Source organism: Sus scrofa, chromosome 6 (assembly GCF_054392235.1).
Source record: "Sus scrofa isolate SSC_HxYL_T2T_F1_AM1 chromosome 6, Sscrofa_HxYL_maternal_Yorkshire_Landrace_v2.0, whole genome shotgun sequence".
Taxonomy (NCBI): domain Eukaryota; kingdom Metazoa; phylum Chordata; class Mammalia; order Artiodactyla; family Suidae; genus Sus; species Sus scrofa.
The window spans coordinates 96575679-96601017 of record NC_139388.1 but is presented as its reverse complement, the minus strand read 5'-3'; the positions used below and the strand labels follow the sequence as shown (position 1 = coordinate 96601017).

The 25339-nt window shown below is 36.8% G+C and overlaps 1 protein-coding gene and 1 pseudogene across 1 annotated transcript in view; one reads left to right on the top strand and one right to left on the bottom strand.

Annotated features, from left to right (window-relative positions):
* AGO3 (argonaute RISC catalytic component 3) overlaps positions 1-25339 on the bottom strand; it is a gene marked incomplete at its 5' end in the record, with an annotated part of 109430 nt that overhangs the window by 71288 nt on the left and 12803 nt on the right. Inside the window, 3 exon segments of the mRNA NM_001194974.1 lie at positions 10270-10406; positions 11936-12144; positions 18443-18563. Coding sequence (NP_001181903.1) covers positions 10270-10406; positions 11936-12144; positions 18443-18563 — 467 coding nt within the window.
* On the top strand, positions 170-6589 carry LOC110261116 (bublin coiled-coil protein pseudogene; annotated as a pseudogene).

Genomic DNA, 25339 nt, shown 5'->3' with positions numbered 1-25339 from the left:
TTAAACATTAATCTAGGTATTGTTCTAAAGGTATTATATAGATGTAATTAAAGTCTATACTCTGTTGACTTTAAGGAGAATATTCTGAATAGTCTGGGTGGGCCTCGGTCAGTTGAAGGCCTTAAAAACAGGGCTGAGGTATCCCTAAGAGAAAGAAGAAATTCCACCCATGGACAGCAGCTTCAGCCCATACTCACGTATTTGAGCCTGCCCTTCCTGAGAGCCTACCCTAAGGATTTCAGACTTGACTAGCTAGCCCCTAAAACTGTGTAAGCCCCATCTCTCTATATAAAGATGCTACTGGTTCTGCTTCTCTGGTTGAACCTAACACACTAAGTTTGTAGTTTTATTAAAAAATGTTTTTTCTTCAAAAACCTAGTAAATCTTCTGATCTATTCATTTTCAACCAATTCCATGTACCAGTAACTATACCCAAAGTTTTTTTTCTGGACATGGTTCTTAAATCTATTTTTTCAACTTAATCTTCATAATATGTTCCTTCCTCACCATCCCACATTACACCATCACCATCTCTTACCTGAACTAGTGATTGAAAAAGCCTCCTAACTGGCTTCTCAGATTAGTTTTTTTCTCCTCTATCTATTCTCCACACTGCTGCCAGAGGTCTCTTTCTGGAAAACAAATACGATCATGTCACTATTCTTCTTAAAAACCTTTTAAGTCTTCCTATCTACAGGATAGAGGTAAATTTGTTTTCTATTGATTAATTTCTACTTTTCACTTTTATTTTCTTCTATTTTTCTCTGCATTTAATTTTTCTGACTTACTAAGATGAATGCATAGGTCACTGATACTTTTCTTCTTTTCTAACAGGCATTTAAGGTTTGAGATTCTTTGTAAGCATTGCTTTAACTAATCATACCAATTCTGATATGTACTACTTTCATTACCCTTCAGTTCAAAATATTTAAACTCTTCTTTATGATTTCTTTAACCAATGAGTTATTTAGAAATTATTTTTAAAATAATATCCAAAGCTGGACTTTAAGTAGTGGGAAAAGAGCAGCAATTTATTTCCAAAATTTTCCGCTTTTCCTCTTAGAATTCAATATAGAGCAACAAAGAGAATGTAAAAGAGAGAAAAGGAACCTAGGATACAATAAAAACCTAAAAAATGCCAAATTGTACATAAATATGATCCAAAGTACTTGGGACTAGTAAAACCTATGCAAGGGAAAAGGACATGAAGTATGAAAGAAAGCCTGGTGGGATAATAACAAATTTTTGCTCCAGAAAGAGGGGGTCCTATCCTGAGTGGGATCTGCAATGTTTAGAACTGGGGTTGAATGCAAGAATCTCAGAAGGAAGTAGAGAGGAGGTGTAGAAAGTGTCATGAGAGTGAGTGGAGGGTGAACTAGAAAAGACAGAGTTCAGACAGGACTACTCTTTTAGAACCAAGGCATGCATTTTTCTTCTAATTTCAAACCGGCAGAGAAGTCAGAATAATAGCACAAATTCTCTGTTAACATTTGAGCAGGCAATTTAAAAGGTATAGTCTCTGATAGCTATATCCTACCTGGTAACAGAAACTTCTTAAACACATGAGAGGCAAAGAAGGTGCAGCTTTATTTTGAAGAATCCATCAGAACAACAAAGGACAGGGGGCTTGAGCAAAGAAACCTGGAAAAACTACCTTCTCCTAATGTCTTGTCTCACCTCCCTCTCCCACTCCAGTCTCTTCTAATAGGTGGTTTGGGAAAACTCATCTCATTTAAATACAAATAAGAAAAGTTGTAAGTATCCATGCAAAGATACCATTAAAAAACGTGGAGTTCCTGTCGTGGCGCAGTGGTTAACGAATCCGACTGGGAACCATGAGGTTGCGGATTCGGTCCCTGTCCTTGCTCAGTGGGTTAATGATCCGGCGTTGCCCTGAGCTGTGGTGTAGGTTACAGACGCGGCTCGGATCCTGCGTTGCTGTGGCTACAGCTCCGATTAGACCCCTAGCCTGGGAACCTCCATATGCCGTGGGTGCAGCCCAAGAAATGACAAAAAAAAAAAAAAAAAAAAGTAAAAAAGCAGCACAGCATCCCTGACAAAGAAAACTCAACAGAAAATATCACCACAAAGTAGCTAAAAAATTATAACACTACTTTTTTTTTCATTTTTTTTTATTACTCAAATGAATTTATCACATCTGTAGTTGTATAATGATCATAACACTACTTTTTAACATGAATTTAAAATTCCTTGGCGTTCCTGTTGTGGCGCAGTGGAAATGAACCCAACTAGGAGCCATGAGGTTGCGGGTTCACTCCCTGGCCTTGATTGGTGGGTTAAAGATCCAGCGTTGTCGTGAGCTGTGGTGTAGGTCACAGATGCAGCCTGGATTTGGCATTGCTGTGGCTGTGGCATAGGCCTAAAAGACCCCTAGCCTGGGAACCTCCATATGCCACAAGGGCAGCCCTTAAAAAAAAAAAAAAAAAAAAAAAAAAAATTCCTTGAATGCAGCTATGAAGATATCACAGTAGAAGTTTAAGAATTCAGGGAAGAGACAGTCAAGAGAAGAAAATGAAATAAGCACTGCAGAACTCATGAAAGAAATGGAAGAAAAAGATTTTTTTAATTCAAAAAATGAAAACTAAACCACAGTGAGCAAATGGTACAAATTATACCATAGAAGGCACAGTAAGGAGCAAATAGAGTAAAATTTTTTAAAAAGAAAATAAAATGACAGATTAAAAAAAAGATAAAAGAGTCAAACGTACATTTTCAAAGGGAATCCCATGTTTTAAATAAAATTGACCAAAAATGGTCAACACTGAGAAAAAAATCTAGCAAAATAATTGTAAAATATGTTTTCAGCAACCAGACAAAAAAAGCAGGTCCCATCTAAGGGAAAAAAAAAAAAATCAAATTGACGTCATACTTGTCTACTGAACATTCACTGTCAGAGGACAATGGAAAAATACCTATAAGAAATTCAATAAAGTGTGAGTCAAGTCATTTTATGTCTAGCCAAGCAGTCCTTCAGGAATAATGCTATAGACAAATAGTTTTAAATATGCAAAAATTCAGCTCTTACTCATATGAGCCCTTCCTGAGGTGACAGATGACAGGAAAAATTTCAGCAAAAGGACTTACAGTTAGACACCAATACATATAATTGGAAATTTAAGATGAAAACAAGTGGACACACAGGTGACAGATGGAACATAACTGTTAGATGCTCAAAAAACAAGGAATAGTAATAGAATGACAGAAAAATCATAAAAAGTAGAACTAACACTGATTGCGCTTTACAGTGACAGGAGTCAAAGTCGAAAGTAGAATAAATTTAAGCAAAATTATAAAGAACAATGAAATAATGCTATACTGGGTAAAATTACTTAATAAAGGAGAGGGAGGAAAAAAGGGAAGGACAAGAATAAAGGTAATATAAATGTTATTTATTAAGGAAAACAAAAGATGTTACTTTATTATTCTATTTTTTGGCCACACCCATGGCATGTGGAAGTTCTCAGGCCAGGGACTGAACCTATACCATAGATGCGACCTGCACCACAGCTGTGGCAATGCCAGATCCTTAACCTGCTATGCTACAAGGGAACGTCCAAGAGATACTAATTTATAGAGAGAGAAAGATGAGTGTTGTATGAAGGTATACAGGTAATCATTGGTGGGGGAAAAAAATCTTCCTAATATCAGAACTAGCATTTAAAAAGCACAGAAAATAGACCACATTGATTGTAATCTTTTTTTAGACAATTGTAAACTTTTGGCCCAAAAATACAAAAAAAAAAAAAAATCACTTTATCATTGTAAAGAGTATAATTCACAACAAATAACACAGATAGGTATACATATGCTCCCAATAACACAGCAGCAATATTAAGAGAGTGGAGGAGTTCCCGTCGTGGCGCAGTGGTTAACGAATCCGACTAGGAACCATTAGGTTGCGGGTTCGGTCCCTGTCCTTGCTCAGTGAGTTAACGATCCGGCGTTGCCGCGAGCTGTAGTGTAGGTTGCAGACGCGGCTCGGATCCAGCGTTGCTGTGGCTCTGGCGTAGGCCTGTGGCTACAGCTCCGATTGGACCCCTAGCCTGGGAACCTCCATATGTCGCGGGAGCGGCCCAAGAAATAGCAAAAAGACAAAAAAATAAATAAATAAATAAATAAAAAGAGAGTGGAAATATAAGGAGAAATAGAAACATAACAGAAATTTATTTCTCCCATTCTGAGACAAGTAAACAAAAATAAATAAGGAAATAATCTAAACAACACAACCAAAATAGAAGCGCTGATAGATATTCATTTAACTCTACCCCTAAAACAGAATGTATCTTTTTTTAAACACTGTTTTCTTCTTTAAATTAATTATTGATTTGTGTTTATGGCCACACCTGTGGCATATGGAAGCTCCCAGGCCGGGGACTGAATCTGGGCCAGGTGCAGCCTATACTGGATCCTTTAACCCACTGCACCAGGCTGGGGATTGAACCAGTACCTCTGAAGCAACTTGAGATGCTGTAGTCAGGTTCTCAACCCACTGTACCATAGTGGGAACTCCAAAAACTGAAAATATCTTATTTTCAAACTGCTACTGAACTTTTATAAAAACTGACTATATATTAGGTTGCCAAAAAAACACCTCAAAAAATTTAAAAAGCAGAAATATAAACCACATTTTCTGATTAACAACACAGTGAAACTAGAAATTTATAACACAAGAAAATAAAAAGATCTTTAATCTGAAAATTAAAAAAGTCCCTCAAACAACATTAGGATAATGGGGGAAATATAAATGAAATGTGTGGTGTTTGGAGAAAACAATATAGTGAAACACTAGGAGTTCCTGTTGTGGTGCAGCGGAAACGAATCCTACTAGGAACCATGACGTTTCGGGTTCCATCCCTGGCCTTGCTCAGTGGGTTAAAGGATAAGGTGTTGCCGTGAGCTGTGGTGTAGGTGACAGATACGGCTCGGATCTGGTGTTGCTGTGGCCCTGGCATAGGCCGGCAGTTCCAGCTCCGATTAGACCCCTAGCCTGGGAACCTCCATATGCCACAGGTGCAGCCCTAAACATACAAAAGAAAAACAAAAAAACAAAAAAACTACATATTAGAAGATTTGGTTATTAAAAAAAAAAAGAATGTACATATACATATGTATGACTGAATCTCTTTGCTGTACAACAGAAATTGGCATAATGTAAATCAACTATGCTTTAATAAAAAATAAGAAGCTTTGGAACACAGCTAAACAGTGATAAAAAATTGTTATAAATACTTTTTTCAATAAGAAGAATGAAAAGTAAATTAGTTACTAATACAGTTCAAAACCAGCTAAATTAATTGAAGAAAAATAAAGGAAAAAATTTAATAAAGTTAAAAACAGAAATTAAGGACTTAGGAAACAGAAAGCAGAGAACTAAGAAAAAATTTCAGAAGTTCTTTGGTGGGGGTGTAATAAAGAGTAAAAAAGGACAAAGCACAAATATAATAAATAAATAAATAAATGTGAGTAAACCACAGAAATAGATAAAATTAAAAAAAATAAGAAACTACTCTGTAATACATTAGATACAGATAAAATAAATAATTTTGTAGTAAGATATAACCTACCAAAACGGAACCTCAAGAGCCTAAACAGACTGATTTTCATAAAATAAATGTAAGTTTTAAAAGAGATGCCCACCAAACAAAACAAAACACACCAGTCTACAAGATTTTACCAAAATTTGCATTTGGTCATCTTTTCACATGTTTAAGGGCCATCTTATTTTTTATTAACTCTTTATGTCCTTTGCTCTACCAAATCTTAAAAGAGCTGATAATCAACACTATTTATAAAAGCTGTTGGGGAGTTCCTGTCATAGCACAGAGGAAACAAATTCGACTAGGAACCATGAGGTTGCAGGTTCGATCCCTGGCCTTGGTCAGTGGGTTAAAGATCCGGCGTTACCGTGAGCTGTGGTGTAGGTTGCAGATGCGGCTTGGATCCCAAGTTGCTATGGCTGTGGTGTAGGCCAGTGGCTACAGTTCTAATTCGACCCCTAGCCTGGGAACCTCTATATGCCGAGGGTGCAGCCCTTAAAAAAAAAACAAAAAAGTAAAGTATTGGGAGTTCCTCTGGGGCTCAATTAAAGACCTGGCATTGTCACTGCTGTGGCTTGGGTCATTGCTGTGGTGCAGGTTCAATCTTAGGCCCTGGAATTTCCGCCAGCAGCAAGCATGGCCAAAAAAATAGAAGTACTTAAGAAAATAAGAACCAACAGCCAAGTTCCATCCACTGCCTCCACCTTCTGCCCTGTGCTGGATGTCTGCATGACCATTCCTGACAACCATATCATGTAGTCCTTGAAGCACGTGAGCCCACAGTCTTGGGCCCTAACCGGGATCTAGGCATGCTGGTGGAGACTGGTGCAGAAGGAGAGAACAACAGCTTCAGGGAAGCAGAATATTGTACCATCAACTCCATGTTGGATCAGATCAACTCCTGCCTGGACCACCTGAAAAATAATGACCACCTCCATGCCCATCTCCAGGAGCTGCCTGAATCCATATGGCAGATGTACCTTAAGTTCCAGCAGCAGCTTGGGGAAGCCCCTAGCGACGCCAGCCCCTAGGCTCCAGAAGCCCCCAGCCAGGCCCCAACCCTGCCTCCTTCTGGCCTGATTACTCACCACCTGGCTTAGGGACCTTCTCAAGGACTGGCCTACAGATCTCCTGGTGGGTCTGCCTGCCTAGGCTACCCTTCTGGTACTTTGCGTGGCATGCCTGGGCCAGCCCCACCTACTGGCATCCCCTCCTGGGACCAGGTGTGGGCCTGCAACCTGCTCACCTCGCCTGCCTGCCCAACTCCTGGATGGTCCCCACTCTGCCTAGGCCTTGAGTGTCCACATTAAATGGGTCTTCAACACCAAAAAAAAAAAAAAAAAAAAAACCCCAAAGGAAACAACAGATGCTACTAAATATACATACATGTATGCATCATATTTAATGCAGATACACTGGAAGCATTCCTTCTAAAATAAGGAATAAAAAGAGGTTGGCCACTGCTCACTAATACCTAACACTCTTTTCTAATTGGTCAATATAATCTGATTAAAATAATTACAGGTATAAATATTCTAAGGAAGAGGTAAACCTATCACTATCTGTAAATGAAATGATTATATCCTAGAAACTCCAAAGAAAACATTTGAAAAGGTAATGGAATGCAATTAAGGCAGAAAGAAAAAAGTTACTACATAGAAACTGAAAGCCTACGTGTATATAAAAAATAACCAAGTAGAATCTATAAAACCATTTAATAGAAAAAAAATAGAAAATATCCAAGAATGACAATTAAGAAGTGTGCAAATTTTATGTGAAGAAAATTTTAAAACACTCCTGAAGGAAACAAAAAGTAATCCTGAACAAATGGAAAGGCATAGTATTTTCTTGACAGAAAGACTCAATATCGTAAGACTCAGTAACTTAATTTAAAAATATAATGAGATCACAATAAAACTAAGAGCCCATCCTTCCACACCCACTGGATCTAGACAAGGTGTTTCTAAAGCTTATGGTAAGTAAGAATGGCCTAGAAAATCCTGAAGAGAAAAATGAGACTAGCCCTGTTAGATATTAAAAGTTATAAAATAAAGGACTGACTGATAAACAACCGTACCAACTAAAAGACAAATTTCTATATGACAAAAAAACAAAAACAAGACCATACCAAAGGTCAAAAGACAAGTAACAACCTGCAGATAATATCTACAATCCATATCACAAAGGGCTAATTTCCTTAATTTAAAAAGCTCTCTCAGTAAAAAAGAACAAAAATCTGATAGAAAAAAGGGAGCAAATGACATAGTTAATTAAAAAAAAGAAATAAAATTGCCTCTACACATGTGACAAGATGACCAAATACAAAATAATAGTACATAAGGAAACTCTTGCAAATTTGACTGACAAAAATCTCGAGTTTGTTATTGCTAGTGGCAAAGGAATAGGGGAAGAGGTAGTTTCATTTACTGATACAAAATGTTTATAATGAAACATGAAAATGAAATTGATTGAGGGCAATCTGGCAATAACAATAAAAACTACAAATACATCTGCCTTTGACCCATCAATCTCACCTCTTGTAATGTATTCTAAAAATACATCCACATATATATGAAATGATGTACTGATATGACAAATAATTAAAAATACCCCTAGTAGGAATTCCCTTCATGGCTCAGTGGTTAACAAACCCGATTAGGATCCATGAGGATGCGGGTTCAATCCGTGGCCTTGCTCAGTGGGTTAAATTCCATGGCATTGCCATGAGCTGTGATGTAGGTTGTAGATGTGGCTCTGATCTGGCACTGCTATGACTGTGGCACTGGCTGGAGGCTGTAGCTCCAGTTAGACCCCTAGCCTGGGAACTTCCATATGCCATGGATACGGCCCTAAAAAGAAAAAAAAAAAAAAAAAAAAGATGAATCTGGAACATTCTGCTGTGCCAGAAAGCAATCAAAGACAATGAATTATCAATAGGACAATATGATTTTCCACATAAGAATTCCATCTTAAAGCAAAGAAATAAAAATATTAGAAAAATTACCAGTTGGTAATCTCTAGTGAAATAAATGATATAACAATGATCAATGAATGGAATATTAGTAATTGAAAGTCTGATTGGGAAATTGACAATGGAGAGGGATGATCAGCCCTACTGATACTGAACATACTGATAAGCTCAGTAGCACTAAGTTGGGAGCACTATATACTGTGTGCCTCCTGATATGATATAATATGGAGCACTTATAAATCAGAATTGAATCAAGATTCTAAGGCCAACTTTCATTTTCAGGAAATACAGGGGAGAGAGGAACAAGGTAACAACACCATAAGAAGACAAGATAAATCCAGATTTTTGGATATTCTACAGGAAAGTGAAAGTTTCTATAACAAGTTAATGGCATAAAAAAAGGAAAAACACAAAACCAAACAAGAGGGAAAGAAATGGGACTATTACATTTAAAAAAGGCATCACAGCCAAATATGATGTATGGACCTTGTTTGGATCCTGACTAGAGCCAACTATAGAAAGACATATTGAGACAATCAGGGAAATCTGATTATGGACAGGAATTGGAGGCTACAAATAAATGATTAAATTTTCTTACATATGGTAATGGCATTGTGCCTGTACAAGAAAAATCCACATTTTTAGAGGTGCATACTGTAGTAGGGACCAAATAACAAGATGTCTGGAATCTGACTTAAATATACTACAATAGAGGAAGAAATGTAGATAGTTTAAGCAAAGGCAGAAAAATCCTGACAATTTGAATAATGGCTATATAGGTTTCATACTATTCTCTCTTACATATGCTCAAAAATATTATTAAAAAAAAACTACAAATGAGAATGCAATTAGCACCATATTTAGCATCAGTAGTAGGCATAATCTTAGGGTCAACAAAACCAACAGACTAGTCTTCCTTTAAAATACGTATTTCAGGAGTTCCCGTCGTGGCGCAGTGGTTAACGAATCCGACTAGGAACCATGAGGTTGCGGGTTCAGTCCCTGCCCTTGCTCAGTGGGTTAACGATCCGGCGTTGCTGTGAGCTGTGGTGTAGGTTGCAGACACGGCTCGGATCTTGCGTTGCTGTGGCTCTGGCATAGGCCGGTGGCTACAGCTCCGATTCAACCCCTAGCCTGGAAACCTCCATATGCCACTGGAGCGGCCCAAGAAATGGCAAAAAAAAAAAACATATTTCAGGGGTTCCTGCTGTGGCACAATGGGATCAGCAGTGTCTTGGTTGTGCTGGTACGCAGGTTCAATCCCTGGCCTGGAAGAGTGGGTTAAGGATCCAGTGCTGCCACAGTTATGGCTTATGTCTCAACTGCAGCTTGGATCTAATCACTGACCTGGGAACTCCATGTGCCATGGGATGACAACAAAAAAATGCATTTCATAATGAAATACCAACTTACAGTCAAGGACAATAATGAGTTATAATAATTGCTCAGATGATCATGTCAAGGCTTTACTATTTGCTTTCACGTGTTTACTTCATGTTTAGTATCATCCCAGGACAAGTTCTATAGAAAGACTTTCCAAATGAAATGTAATAAAAAATAAAAGTTTTTACCAGTTTGTCTTAATATATGTCCAAATATTAATTCAAGAGACCAATGCACAAAATTATACATAAACCACACACACACACACACACACACACACACACACACACACACACACACACAGAGTCCATATAGAAATCAACTACCCAACAGAGAATACAGTCTTAATTCCCTTACCATCAATATTAAGCATCATTTTCCACATGGCAGGCCGAACAGACTGATGGAATCCAAACCAAACTTCCCTGCCCCCTCCTAGAGGGTGGTCATATCCTTCTGGAGCTGAGAAAAAGGAACGCCCCACAGGCGTATATCTACAAAAATTAAAATGGCATGTTCAATCCTTTTTTTCCCATTGAGTAATCTGTAGAACAGGTGAGTTTAGAATATATAATCTTTTTTTAAGAAAGTATTTAAAAATCTATTGATAAATAACCAACAATGACAAAAAGTGATACTGGACTAAACACAGGTGTCAAAGACGACAGGTTCAACAAGAATACTTGATTAATACAGTTAAGCTATTGCACATATACTTACAGCTGTATTCACAGAGAAATCCTAGTCAAGAGTGTATAATCTTAACTTATCCTTAATAATGCCTATCAGAACGAGTATATGAACCTAAACACTTTCCAAATTTGTAAAGCAAAAAGTAGCTGCTCAAAATGAAAAAACAGCGTCCTTCACTGAAATTCTCTATTCTTACAACTAACATTAGTTCGAACAAGAAAAATCTTATTAAAAAGTTTTAAAAAATAGGAATTCCCGTCGTGGCGCAGTGGTTTACGAATCCGACTAGGAACCATGAGGTTGCGGGTTCGATCCCTGCCCTTGCTCAGTGGGTTAACGATCCGGGGTTGCCGTGAGCTGTGGTGTAGGTTGCAGACGCGGCTCGGATCCCGCGTTGCTGTGGCTCTGGCGTAGGCCGGTGGCTACAGCTCCGATTGGACCCCTAGCCTGGGAACCTCCATATGCCGCGGGAGCGGCCCAAGAAATAGCAAAAAGACAAAAAATAAAAAAAAAAAATAAATAAATAAATAGTTTTAAAAAATAATTCCAATCTTAGAAAATGCTAAATAAATATTGATCAAAAAGCTACTTCTATAAATGTGTATATAAAAATAAGACACATTTTTTGGGAGTTCCCGTCGTGGCGCAGTGGTTAACGAATCCGACTAGGAACCATGAGGTTGCGGGTTCGGTCCCTGCCCTTGCTCAGTGGGTTAACATCTGGTGTTGCTGTGAGCTGTGGTGTAGGTTGCAGACACGGTTCGGATCCCGCGTTGCTGTGGCTCTGGCATAGGCCGGTGGCTACAGCTCCGATTAGACCCCTAGCCTGGGAACCTCCATATGCTGCGGAAGCGGCCCAAAGAAATGGCAAAAAGACAAAAAAAAAGACACATTTTTTAATAAGACACACTGATCTTACATATATGTTACACACACATGAGTGGCTAGCGTGATTAAGAGGGTAATAATTTCAACACAATTTGATACTACTATATAAACAAAGTTACCTTTAAAACAAGGTGATTTAACTAAAATACTAAAACTTAAAATGTATCAGTTACTTATGTTCATAGCTCCTAAGAAAAAGGGTTAAGACTTTTTTTCTGAAAAATATCCATTAGAATAGTGGATGTGCACTTATTATTTATTTCACAAGTCAGAGAACTGTCTGTAATTTATTTCTGTCAATGAACTTGTATTCATACTATTCTTCAAAAGAAATAAAATATACATCTGAGGGTTAAACAAAGGAAGACTGCACAATTCACTTTGGGGAAGAAAGCCGTCATATTTAAAATCTAAAGAGGAAAAAAAAGCCAGAAGCACCCACTTCATGGAGGGCAGATGTCGTAGCACCACATCAACAGCATGCACAGGATTAGTGCTGATTGGCTTGTCTAATTCCAGTGGCTCAGGCAAGGTCCGTCCTGTCAGTACTTCATGTAGTAGGTGCCAACTCACCCGAGAGACAAATTTGATTGACACCTTGAAAGGTCGATCTTTTCCACCTTCCCCAGGCAAAGTAACATCTAAATCTACCTGTTGATGGGAAAAGAGTCAACTGATTTAAATTTTAAAAGATAAATACTGTAAACTAGCTATAATGAAAAAAAAATAAAAATCACTATATAAAAAAATAACAAAGTTAAAACTATAATAAAAAGATAAATACTATTAAGTTTACCTTATAAAATATTTAAAGAGAAAACAAAGAAAATATAAAAAAAAATCTCAATATCAAATCAACAGACTAAAATTTAAATAGGTTATTTATACCAGTGTTCTTTGTCACTGCAAAATACTGGAAATGACCTAAATGCTCAAACATTTAGGCAGCTATAAAAAAAGGATGAGGAAGATCTGTTAGAATGCTACGGAATAATTTCCAAGCTATACTGTTATGTGAAAAAAGTAAGTACAGATGATTACAAACAGTATGTCATCTTTTGTGTGAGAAAGGGGAAAATGGAAAAAATATTCATATATCGGCTTATTTTTATAAAAAGAAACAGAGGAAGCATGAATCAAACAAAAAATGGTTACTTTTAAAGGATATGAAGGAACACATTGGAAGAAATAAAATAAGGCTTAACAATTCTGAGAATTGTTTTTCGGTATAGTTTTGACTTTTGGAAGCATGTTAAATTAAGTTCTATAACATTTAAAAAATAAGGCCAACAAAGATGGAAGGAAAAACTAAGACAAATCAAATAAAACCAAATGCATTTCAAATAATATAGCCAGATTGAAATAATATTAAAAAAAAAAAGGAAACTCAAATGCAGATATCTCCTGAATATAATATATTGACTATACTCTCAGGGGTGTGGAGGAAGGGGTGCATGGGGAAGAATTGCAAACAAATAAAACCTTAAATTCTTACTACTAGGTTTGTTTTCTGTAGTGATACAGTATAGCAATTCAGAAACTATTTTAGGGAGTTTTTGTTGTGACTCAGTGGGTTAAGAACCTGCTACACTGTGAGAATGTGGGTTCAATTTCTCGCCTCACTCAGTGGGTTAAGGATCTGGTGTTGCTGCAAGCTATGGTGTAGGCCTGCAGTTGCAGCTCCAATCTGATCCCTAGCCCAGGAACTTCCATATGTCACAATTCAGCCTTAATTAAAAACAAAAACAAAAACCCCACCTATCTTACACATACTGTATGACTGAACAAATAAGTAAGTGGTGACATTTTGGGGAGTCAAGGGTTTAAAGAAGAAAGAAGATACAAATATGCATTGAAGGGAGTTCTTGCTGTGGCTCAGCAGTTTAAGAACCTGACATAATATCCTATCCATGAGGATAAAGGTTCGATCCCTGGCCTTGCCAGTGGCTTAAGGATCTGGCATTGCCACAAGCTGCAAGAGGTCAAAGATGTGGCTTGGATCCAGTGTTGCTGTGGTGCAGGCCACAGATGCAGCTCTGATTTGACCCCTAGCCTGGGAACTTCCATATCCCACAGGTGCAGCTATAAAAAGAAAGAGAAAAAAAAAAAAAAAAGGCAATGAAGAGAGTAAAGGAAGAATCCTTGTGGGGATAAGCTTGGAACTGGAAGAATCAGTTTGAATTCATGATTTCCAACAAACATATTATATACTGCATACAATAAGCAGTACCTGCAGGATACAAAGATTAATGGAAAAACAAATATATGAATGCAATATTTATTTTTTATCTGTTTTATATATGTACGTATCTTTATTTTCTACCTCTGTTCATCGAAAGGGCTTAGAAGCACATACACCCCAGTTGCAATGAGCACACCCAGATTTTGGTTTCTAAATTATATTCCCTAACCAAAAGAAACCAGCACACCTTTGAAATATGGCTAGTTTTAGGACTGCAACAGGAAAAACATAAGATGAACCTGGAACATCTTGTATCCAAAAGTAAGGGAGTACTCAAAACAAATAAATAAAAATAAAGATGTGTCATGTTAAAAGGACACAGGAACCAACCCAGTGTGGCTCCCATAGGTCAAATTTGGGACAATTTGGGCAAATAGATAAGGATAAATAAATAGGAGAGAAGAAAATTTTCTCCCTTACAAAAGAATACCAATTTATTTCTGTAGAAGGAATGACAGAATTAGAAAAATTACCATTGCAACACAGTAATAATCCTTCCAAGCAAGAATCATCAATTACCAAAAAAGTGTAATGAGAAATATGATCCTTAAAAGTACCTCCCATACAAAAACTAAAAACTTTGGTGCATCAAATGATACCATCAAAAAAGTGAAAAGGCAACCTATGTAATGTGAGAAAACATTTCAAAACATATATCTGATTAGAGTATATAAAGAATTCAGACTCAACAACAACAAAAACCAAACAATGCAATTAAAAAATGGGCAAAGGGAGCTCCTGTTGTGGTTCAGCGGAAATGAATCTGACTAGTATCCATGAGGATGCAGGTTTGATCCCTGGCCTTGCTCAGTGGGTTAAGGATACAGCATTGCCATGAGCTATGGCATAGGTCACAGACATGGCTCAGATTGGCATTGCTGTGGCTGTGGTGTAGGCCAGCATCTACAGTTCCAATTCGACCCCTAGCCTGGGAACATTTTTAAAGGTGTGCCCCTAAAAAAAAAAAAAAAAAAAAAGGCAAAGGAGTTAAATACACATCTCCAAAGAAGATACATAAAAGGCCCTTAAGCACATGAAAATATGCTTAACATCAATAATCATTAGGTAAAGGCAAACCACAACCAGAATGAGATATTATCTCACAACCATCTCAATGATAACTATCAAAAACCAGAAAACGAAAAATACTAGCAAGGGTGTGGAGTATCTGGAACTCTTGTGCACTGCTAGTGAGAATGTAAAATGATACAGTCATCACGGGAAACAGTATAGTGGTTTTCCAAAACACTAAAAATAGAATTATCATTTATATGATCTAGCAACTCCACTTCTTGGCATATACAGAAAAGAACTGAAAGCAAGCATTAGAAGAGATATTTATACACGCATGTTCATAGCAGCACTATCTGCCAATAGCCAAAAGGTGTCCACCAGTGGATGAATGGAAAAACAAAATGTGGTAAATAAATTCAAAGGTACATTATTCAGCCTTAAAAAGGAAGGAAATTCTGACACGTGACAATATAGATGAATTTTGAGGACATTATGCTAAGTAAAATAAATGAGTCACAAAAGGACAAATAATGTATGGCTCTACTTATACGAGGTCCCTAGAGTAACCCATGTGCGATCGTGGAAGCAATTCAAGTGTCCAACAACAGATGAATGGATAATTAAAATGTCATATATACATACAATGGAATACTATTCAGCCTTAAAAAGATAGGAAATTCTGACACATGCAACATGGATAAACCTTGAGAATACTATGATAAGTGAAATAAGCCAATCACAAAAGACAAATACTGTATGATTCCACTTATATGAGGTGCTGAGAGAGATCAAATTAACAGAAACAGAAAGGAGAATGGTGGTTGCCAGGAACTGAGGGGGGGGGAAATGGGGAATTAAGTGTTTAATGGAACAGTTTCAGTTTTACGAGATGGTGCTAGATGGTGATAATGGTTGTGAATGTATTTAATGTCACTGAACTACACCTTAAAAATGGCTCAGAGGATAATTTTTATACTATGTGCATTTTGCCACAATCAAAAAAAGAACTACCTTCTCACAAAAGAAAAAAGAATTAACAGGAAAAACCTGTCAGATACCAACTTAACCAAGTGACCAAAATTAACATCACCATTAATGGAACAAATACATATTATGTGCCTTCTGATACTATGCACTATTAAGGAAAGAAGCTCTTCAGTCTCCCAAGGCAATAGAAATAAAAACAAAAATAAAGCAATGGGACCTAATCAAACTGACAAGCTTTTGCACAGCACAGGAAACCATACAAAAAATTGAAAAGATAACCTTATGAAATGGAAGAAAACAGCCACAAATGATGCAACCAACAAGGGCTTAATTTCCAAAATATACAAACGACTCATACAACTAAACAAGAAAAAAAACAAACAACCCAACTGAAAAATGGACAGAAGACCTAAATATACACTTCTCCAAAGAAGACACACAGATGGCCAACAGGCACATGAAAAAATGCTCAACATCACCAATTATTAGAGAAATGCAAATCAAACTACAATGAGGTACCACCTCACACTGGTCAGAATGGCCATCATTAACAAGTCTACAAATAACAAATGCTGGAGAGGGTGCAGAGAAAAGGGAACCCTCCTACACTGCTGGTGGGAATGTAAATTGGTACAACAACCACTATGGAAAACAGTATGGAGGTTCCTTAGAAAACTAAATATAGAACTACCATATGATCCAGCAATCCTATTCCTGGGCACTATATACAGTCACGACTTGCATTCAAAAAGATACATGCATCCCTATGTCCACTGCAGCACTATTCACAATAGCCAAGACATGGAAACAACTTAAATGTCCACTGACAGATGAATGGATTAAGAAGATGTGGCACATATATATTATGGAATACTACTCAGCCATAAAAAAAATACTAGTCACAAGTTTCTATCGTGGCGCAGCAGAAATGAATCTAACGAGGAACCAAGAGGTTGAGGGTTCAATCCCTGGCCTTGCTCAGTGGGTTAAGGATCTGGCATTGCTGTGAGCTGTGGTGTAGGTCGCAGACGTTGCTGTGGCTCTGGCGTAGGCCGGCGGCTACAGCTCCGATTCGAACCCTAGTCCGGGAACCTCCACATGCCGCAGGAGCAGCCCACCTAAGAAATGGCAAAAGACAAAAAAAAAATAATAATGCCATTTGTAGCGACATGGATAGAACTTAAGTGAAGCTAAGTCAGAAAGAGAAAGACAAATGCTATATGAAATCACTTATATGTGGAATCTAAAATAAAGCACAGATGAACCTATCTACAGAACAGAAACAGACTCAGACTTGGAGAGCAGACATGCAGCTGCCAAGAGGGAGGTGGGAGGGAGTTGGATGGACTGAGAGTTTGGGGTTAGTAGATGCAAACTATTACATTTAGAATGGATATGCAATGAGGTCCTACTGTATAGCACAGGAAACTATATCCAATCACTTGTGATAGAACACAATAGAACAGAATATGAGAAAAAGAATGTGTATGCACACACATACACATATAAAACTGAGTCACTTTGCTGTACAGCAGAAACTGACAGAACATTGTAAATCAACTATAATAAAATTTTTTTTTTAAAAAAGGAAAGGGAGTTCCCATTGTGGCTCAGCAGTAATGAACCTGACTAGAATCCATGAGGACGCAGTTTCGATCCCTGGCCTTGTTCAGTAGGTTAAGGATCTGGCATTGCCATGAACTGTGGTGTAGGTTGCAGATGTGGCTCAGATCCCACGTTGCTGTGGCTGGGGCATATACTGGCAGCTGCAGCTCTGATTCAACCCCTAGGCTGGGAACTTCCACATGCTGCAAAAAAAGAAAGAACCCTTGTGTAGTATTTCTGCCAAAAATGCTTAAACAGAACCTAGTAAGATGAAGTGCCAGAAAAACCCAGAGGGACATCCTACAAAATAATTTGCCTATAACCTTCAACCGTGTTAACCATATTTAAAAAAAAAAGGCTGAGGAATTATTCCAGAATAAAGACTAAGAAGACATGATATCTAAAGACATTCAGGAACCTGGATTGGATTCTGTACTAAAAGGGAAAAAATGCTAAAGGACATCATTGGAACAAATGACAAAATGAATAGGGACAGATTAGACAAAAATACATATATATTTTGTGTTTTCTAGGGCCACACCCACGGCATATGGAGGTTCCTAGGCTAGGGATCTAATCGGAGCTATAGCTGCCAGCCTACGCCACGGCCACAGCAACTCAGGATCCTTAACCCACTGATCAAGGCCAGGGATCAAACCAGCAACCCATGGTTCCTAGTTGGATTCGTCAACCACTGAGCCACGACGGGATCTCCAGATTAGACAAAAAAGGGAAGTTGATAACTCTATGGTTTTTATTCTGTTCTTAGGAAACACACATTAAAGAGCATAATATAGGCAACCTGCTCTTGAATGATTCAGGAAAAAATAAGCATGTATGTGTTTCTCTCTATATAGCTGTCTCTATAGATAGAGAGCAAAAGAGAAAAGGAAGAAAATGATAAACGAATGTGGCAAACTTTAAGAAAACTGGTGAATCTGGGTGTATATAATTCACTGCATGATTCTTCCAACTTTTAAGTTTGAAATTATTTCAAAAAAAGTTAAAACAAATAAATGATACAGACTATGATAAAATGGTAATAAATGCATTTAAAAGACATTCAAAAGCATGGCTTTCTGATAAAGGAATGCATCTTACCCCAGTAGTTGCCACAGGAAGTGGATTGGCTGTGTAAAGGCTTCTTTTTCCATCATAAACTGGTCTACGGTCCCCAAATATAGTTACTTTAAAATGCTGAACCATTGAGTCAACCACCTCCCTAAAAAGGGGAAAAAAATGCATTCACATAATTCTCTGCATGATAAAATAACAAAAATTTTAACTAATTTTATACACTATTTAAAGCTGTCAAAATTCTTAAAGATAATCATACATGATAAAGATTTTGCTTTATTATTCGATCAGCCAGAAAGATTGATTTCCAGCAAGGGATGATATGAACTTCACAAAAGACAGAGAAGAATGAATCCAGTGAATTACTTAATCATTCTGGACACAGTTGACTTGAAAAATATTATCCTTAGAAACTGATCCAAAATCCCTTTCACGATCTCTAAGCACTCCCTGATACATTCACCTCTTTTTATCAAATAGTATAATGCCCTTTCCTTTGTGCTCAAACAGCACCTGGTACCTATATCTATTAGAACACTTACTTCACTGTATTATAATTAGTATATGCTTCATTTCTACTAGACCATGAGATTTTTGAGAATAAACACACCTGTACCTTATATTTCCCATCCTTCTATCCTCCATTATTCCAATGGTATATAGCCAGTAAGTATATTTAGAAACCTCTGTTTTTACCCAGCAAATATTTTTATCCTATATACTTACATGGAAAGATATTAAAGACTTAGACATTTTTAAATAAATAAACTACAGAGAGAATAATATCAAATACCCACAGATCAATATTTATTTTTGCTCTAGCCTGGGAACTTCCATATGCCATGGGTGCGGCCATTAAAATTTTTAAAAAAAATTATTTTTGTATACACATAACTTGTAAAGCAGTGCAAACATATCTAGAAAGATATATACCAAAGAGATAACAGTGTTTGGTTACTTCTGGAGAAAGAAGTGAAGGGAAGAATGATTTTTAAATTTTGTTTATACAATCTAGATCTAAATATATCACAATGACAGTATACTTACATAGTACTGGTATAATTTATAAAACATTTTAAAAAATAGGGGAAAAATTCAGTTTTAGCCAAGTCAAGTCAAAGGGAAAGGAGAGAAAAAGTACTTTATGCAACAAAATAATTAAGCTGGTCTGATACCCAGAAAAATTTTCCAAGTGCTCAAATTTCTATTTCCCCTGCTTTCAGTTTTATTTTGCTGAAACTTGTTTAAAACAAAATCTTTTCCAGTATAAATTTTATAATGAGGATTTGATTCACTGATCTGTTTTGGGGTACAAAACATATTTCAAAGATTTTTCTGACATTTGAAGTTTTCTTTTGTAGTCATTATCATCAATTCCAGTTTCTCAGGTGAAATGTTACAGACCTAATTTGTCAGGATGTTTCAACTGTTTTTTCACATTTTTCTCAAGAGTAAATTGGTGTGTATAATTTTAAGCTTAGCAAATCCTAGCAACCCAATCAAAACACTCTAAGGATAAAATGGTGGAGGAGATTAAAATGGTAGGCCATTTCGAAACATCTTAAGAACAAAAAATGTTTTGCTTTGATACCTAACACAGTATATTCTTTTTTTATTTTTTATTTTTTTTTTGCTTGCATTTTAGGGCCACACTTGCAACATATGGAAGTTCCCAAGCTAGGGGTTGAATCAGAGCTGCAGCTGCCAGCCACAGTCACAGCTACAGCAATGCAGGATCCAAGCCGTGTCTGTGACCTATACCACAGCTCATGGCAATACCAGATCCTTAACCCACTGATGGAGGCCAGGGATCAAACCCGCATCCTCATGGATACTAGTCAGGTTGTTTCCACTGAGCAACAAGGGGAACTCGCCATACAGGTGTTGACTCTACCTCTCTGCAGTATTTCTTGCACTAGTCTTTTGCTTACCATTCCTAATTACCATCATTCTAAATCAAAATGCCATGTCCTGGTATTTGGACTATTTTAAGTTTTTCATTGTTTATGCCTTTAATTTTTTCTTCTCTGGCCCAACTTATATCCCACTGCCAAGCAAGTCTCCAAACTCCACTTTTATTCTCCAGGTACACAAGGTTAAGTTAATCATGCCCTCAGTTCATGCCACATTATCATTATTCATCTATATAAATAAGACCCTGCTTCTAACTAATTTCTATTCTTCCATATGTTTCCTATTCCCATTCTCCTTCCCAGTAAGTTATATTTTTTTCCTAATGCATTTAGTGAACATCCTCCTGTTCATAGGTATTCCTAACTTTACTCTCTGCACTAGGTTTTTTAAACTGACTCGTGTTGCTGTGGGACACATATTGTCCATTTACTCTCTCAACAATACATACTCAAAGTATCTCTGTCAGTCACCAAAATAACTGCAATGCAATATCTCTTTCTATGATCCCTTATGAACTTGTGTGAGAATTAATCTCTGGCCATGTATACCCAGGAACAGTACTGTTAGGTCCAAGTGAATTTTATCAACTAAATGATGAAGAACTGCCAAGCTGCTCTCCAGAATGGCTGCACTAAACTATGCTCCTAGAGGTTCCTATTTCCCTACATCCCAGACAAGATTTGGCATTATCCAGCTTTGCTTTCTAGTTTTTTTGCTAGCCTAGTAGGTAAAATTAAAAACTTGTTTTATTTAGATTTATCTTACTACTAATGAACTTGAGTATTCTTCATGTATCTGTGTTTCTTCTTTTGTAAATTCTGTTTCCTTTGCTCATTTATCTACTGGAGTCCCAGGCTTGTTGAATTGAAGGAATTTCTTTGATAGTCTAAAATTAATTCATTAAAGGTTTAGTTATTGTACATATCTTCCCCCAACTGTTATCTGCGTGTAAACACTGTCCATGTACTCACTGAACTAAAATCCTTAATGCTGTACCATCAAATTAATTTTTCCATCTAATGGTTTCATGCTTGTGAAATTTTAAGAAATACCTTCCTAACATTAAGTTACAAAGATGTATTTTTTTTATAATTTTTTTTCCCCACTGTACAGCAAGGGGGTCAGGTTATCCTTACATGTATACATTACAATTACATTTTTCCCCCACCCTTTCTTCTGTTCAAAGATGTATTTTTTTATTGACTTTATAATTTTACCTATACTATGTTGGTCATTAATCCATCTGAGTTTCTTCTTGATAAAGAGTATTATGTCAGAACTCAATTTTATTTTTTTCCACATAATTAGACAGTTTTTCCACAATGTCTACTCAACAGTCTATATTTAATTGATCAATTTATAATGCTGGTTTTATCTTATTAAAAGTTCTTATATGAGCTCTGTCTGTTGTCCCAGTGGTCTATTTGTCTGTTCTTAGACCAGTATCATATATTTCCATAATTACTATAATGTTTTATTATGCTATAATACAGGGTAGGGCAAGTTCCTTTTCTAAGTTAACATGGATATTCATGAAAACGTTTATTCAGAATAAACTTTTAAAGTCCTCCTCCCTCTCCCCCAACAAAACTATCAATAAAATAAACAAAAGAAACATATCCAGTGCCCTACATAGAGTAAATAATAATTTAAAAAATCTGTTGGTTAAGAAAACCTCAAATGATACATGCTTGAGAGACATGGTTAGTATGCTAAATACAAATTAGTGTTTTAAAAGCTACTGACAAACTACAATAATAAACTAAATGACGATGAACCATAATACAGGTAACTATGAAGTCTAAACACTTATGTTTGGAAACTGCAATAAGACCAAATTAGAGGATCTGAACTTACCCACTGCTCTTGTGGAAAGCGGTAATAGGTGATTATAAATCCAGAATGAACTAACAGTGTGACACAGCTTCCTCAAAATTAAAAAAACTCAGGTTGCATATATTTAACAGGTAATCATTCCATCATATACTACATAGGTCACTTCAAATACTGGAGTATTCTGCTTAACTCTGAAAAAACTTAAGTCCCTAAAAAATGAAACATAACCTGAAGAAGGTAATCCTGATAGAAACTCACATAATATGAGCAAAAATAAATCAAATTAAGGACTTTTAGTCTGGAATAGGAAAGACTCAACATAAGTTACAAAAGTCAAAGGAAATTATGAAAGTCTTCAGCTATTGTGATAGACTGTCTTGTGAAAAACTGAGTAAAGAATCTACCTTGTATGGGAGTACTGATCAACACAAATAGTTGGAAAAATACAAGGAGCTGGATTTTTTTTCTTTTTCCTTTTTTGGCTGCCCTGCAGCACATATGGAGTTCCTGGGCCAGGGTTCAGATCCGAGCCTACAGCAATGCTGGATCCTTTTAACCCACTGCACCTGCATTGTTTGGGGACTGAACTTGCACCTGGCGCTGCAGACAACCCACTGACCCCATTGCGCCATAGCAGGAACTCCAAGGAGCTAGATTTTGGAACAAAATTTCCAACATTCTCTAACCACCAAAATTATTCACAAGTGGATTACATTATCTCATAGGGTATCTGAGTTCATCCTTTCTAGAACTGTTCAAAGACCAGTTATGTCAAGAAAGATATCAACTAGAAGACTGAAACAAATAATGTTTACAATCACCTCTAATAGTAGAATTTAATTATGAGAATATCAAATAAGGATATTGTAGGTTTTATCATGGAATCAGATATAGAAATCCTTTATAAATAATTACACTAAACCTTGATTTGAACTTAAAGTTCTTTTAGACCCTTAACAAAATGATATTAGAATTCTATATACATTGGGCAATTTTAACATTAAACTACTTTTAAGTTCATAACTGCTAAAAACTATGCTTTAAACAGAATCAGCCTTTATGAGGACCACCATTTATTATCATGTCTCTTCACTTTAGCGTCTCACTGATGGATATAATTAGTTAATATATTTGGACTTTTAATGGAACTTTAATATGCAAGTTAACAAAATAACAAGTCCAGGAGTTCCCGTCGTGGCACAGTGGTTAACGAATCCGACTAGGAACCATGAGGTTGCGGGTTCGGTCCCTGCCCTTGCTCAGTGGGTTAACGATCCAGTGTGATCCAGCGTTGCCGGGAGCTGTGGTGTAGGTTGCAGACGCGGCTCGGATTCCGCGTTGCTGTGGCTCTGGCGTAGGCTGGTGGCTGCAGCTCCGATTCGACCCTTAGCCTGGGAACCTCCAAGAAATAGCTAAAAAGACAAAAAAAAAAAAAAAAAAAAAAAAAAAAAAAAAGACAAGTCCAGGTATGATAACTTTTCATTTTTTATCTCAAAACATACTGTAGCAAAGAGTAGTTTATTAGAATGTTCATCAGGCAAGTATGTGAAACTAGAGGAAAAACTTTATAAAACAGTAATTTATCTAGTCATCTAGTCAGCTATAGCAGCAAAGGCACTCACTGTATTATGAAGAAAGTATGACCTGAGAAACGGCCAATTTGGGAGCTCCCATCACGGCTTCAGCGGAAATGAATCTGACTAGTATCCATAAGGACATAGGTTTAATCCCTGGCCTCGTTCAGTGGGTTAAGGACCTGGCATTGCCATGAGCTGTGGTGTAGGCTGCAGATGTGGCTCGGATCCAGCATTGCTGTGGCTGTGGCACAGGCTGGCGGCTACAGCTCCGATTTGACCCCTAGCCTGGGAACTTCCATATGCCATGGGTTTGGCCCTAAAAAGAAAGAAAGAAAACTGCCAACTTGAGAAATCTTTAAAATATGTGGTAACATATATACTAGAGAAAGAAATAAGTAGATTTGAGTTTTCAGTCCCACTTGGCAACTAAAATGTTAGGAAATTTACTTGGCCTCTCTGAACTTAGTTTCTTTATCAATAAAAATGAGATAATAGTCTCAGGGCTATTACAAGGAACCATGTGGGATAAACAGTGAAAGTACCTCGGGGGAAAAAATAAGTATGCATACTAGTTTTATGTGAAGATTTAAGCATAATTATGTCAAAAATGTACTTCATGAATTAGACTGAAGTACTGAAGTCTTCCAAACAACAAACAGAAATACTATAATGCATTAGCATCAAATATTATAAATTAATACAAAGAATGAATTCTGGTGATTAACAGAAACTGTGTACTAAGTTTTCTCCATATTGTAGTTGTGAAACACTAGTCTTTTATTATAACAATGGGGGCAGGGTCTTCTGTTCAAATGTACAAATTTCAGTACAATATTTTAAGTATATATTGTTAAGTTAGCTTCTTAGCTTACAATAAAAAGTAAAGCTACAATAACCAAAATACATAAACTATTTTAACCTCTAAAGCAGTACTTAGGAAAGAAATTTGGGAAAGAAAATCTGAATAACTGGGGATAAGAACTTCTAACCAATCTTTAGTGGCTTCCTTTACTAATAACCTTAGTCTGAGGAGAGAATTCCTGCAGAGGATAAAATGATGCATTTTTGTAGAACCTCAGGATAGAATGAAAAAATCCTGAGGAATATCTGGTGATCGCTACAAAAATGGAACCTACCTGAGTACATTAGGTCTTACAAAGAGCTACAGCCTACCTTCCCACTCTTACCTCAACCACCATTCCTACATTCTGGTACCAAGTCTTTTGACTCCATCATGCTCTGGTGCACAGACTGTAAAGTAAAATTTAATATTGGTTTCAGTAAGTTCTACTATACCACCTGACTCAAACAGCAGAAAAATGGTAAGAGAGGGAAACTCTAATGTAAAAAGGAGAAGAAATTATTTTCCTCTTAATTATTACTATAAACTCATAGAGACCCATCTTCATCTCATTTTTAGGTACCTCTTAATTCTCTGCTCTTAAAGGGTAATATGGGTAATACTACCTTAAGTCTTTAAAAGAAAGCATGAAATAATACTTTCCCTTAAAAGTAACTATATACCTTAGTTTAGTATTCCCAGCTACAACAAATTAATCTTTCAGTATAGTACAGACAGAACAAAGGGAGACTG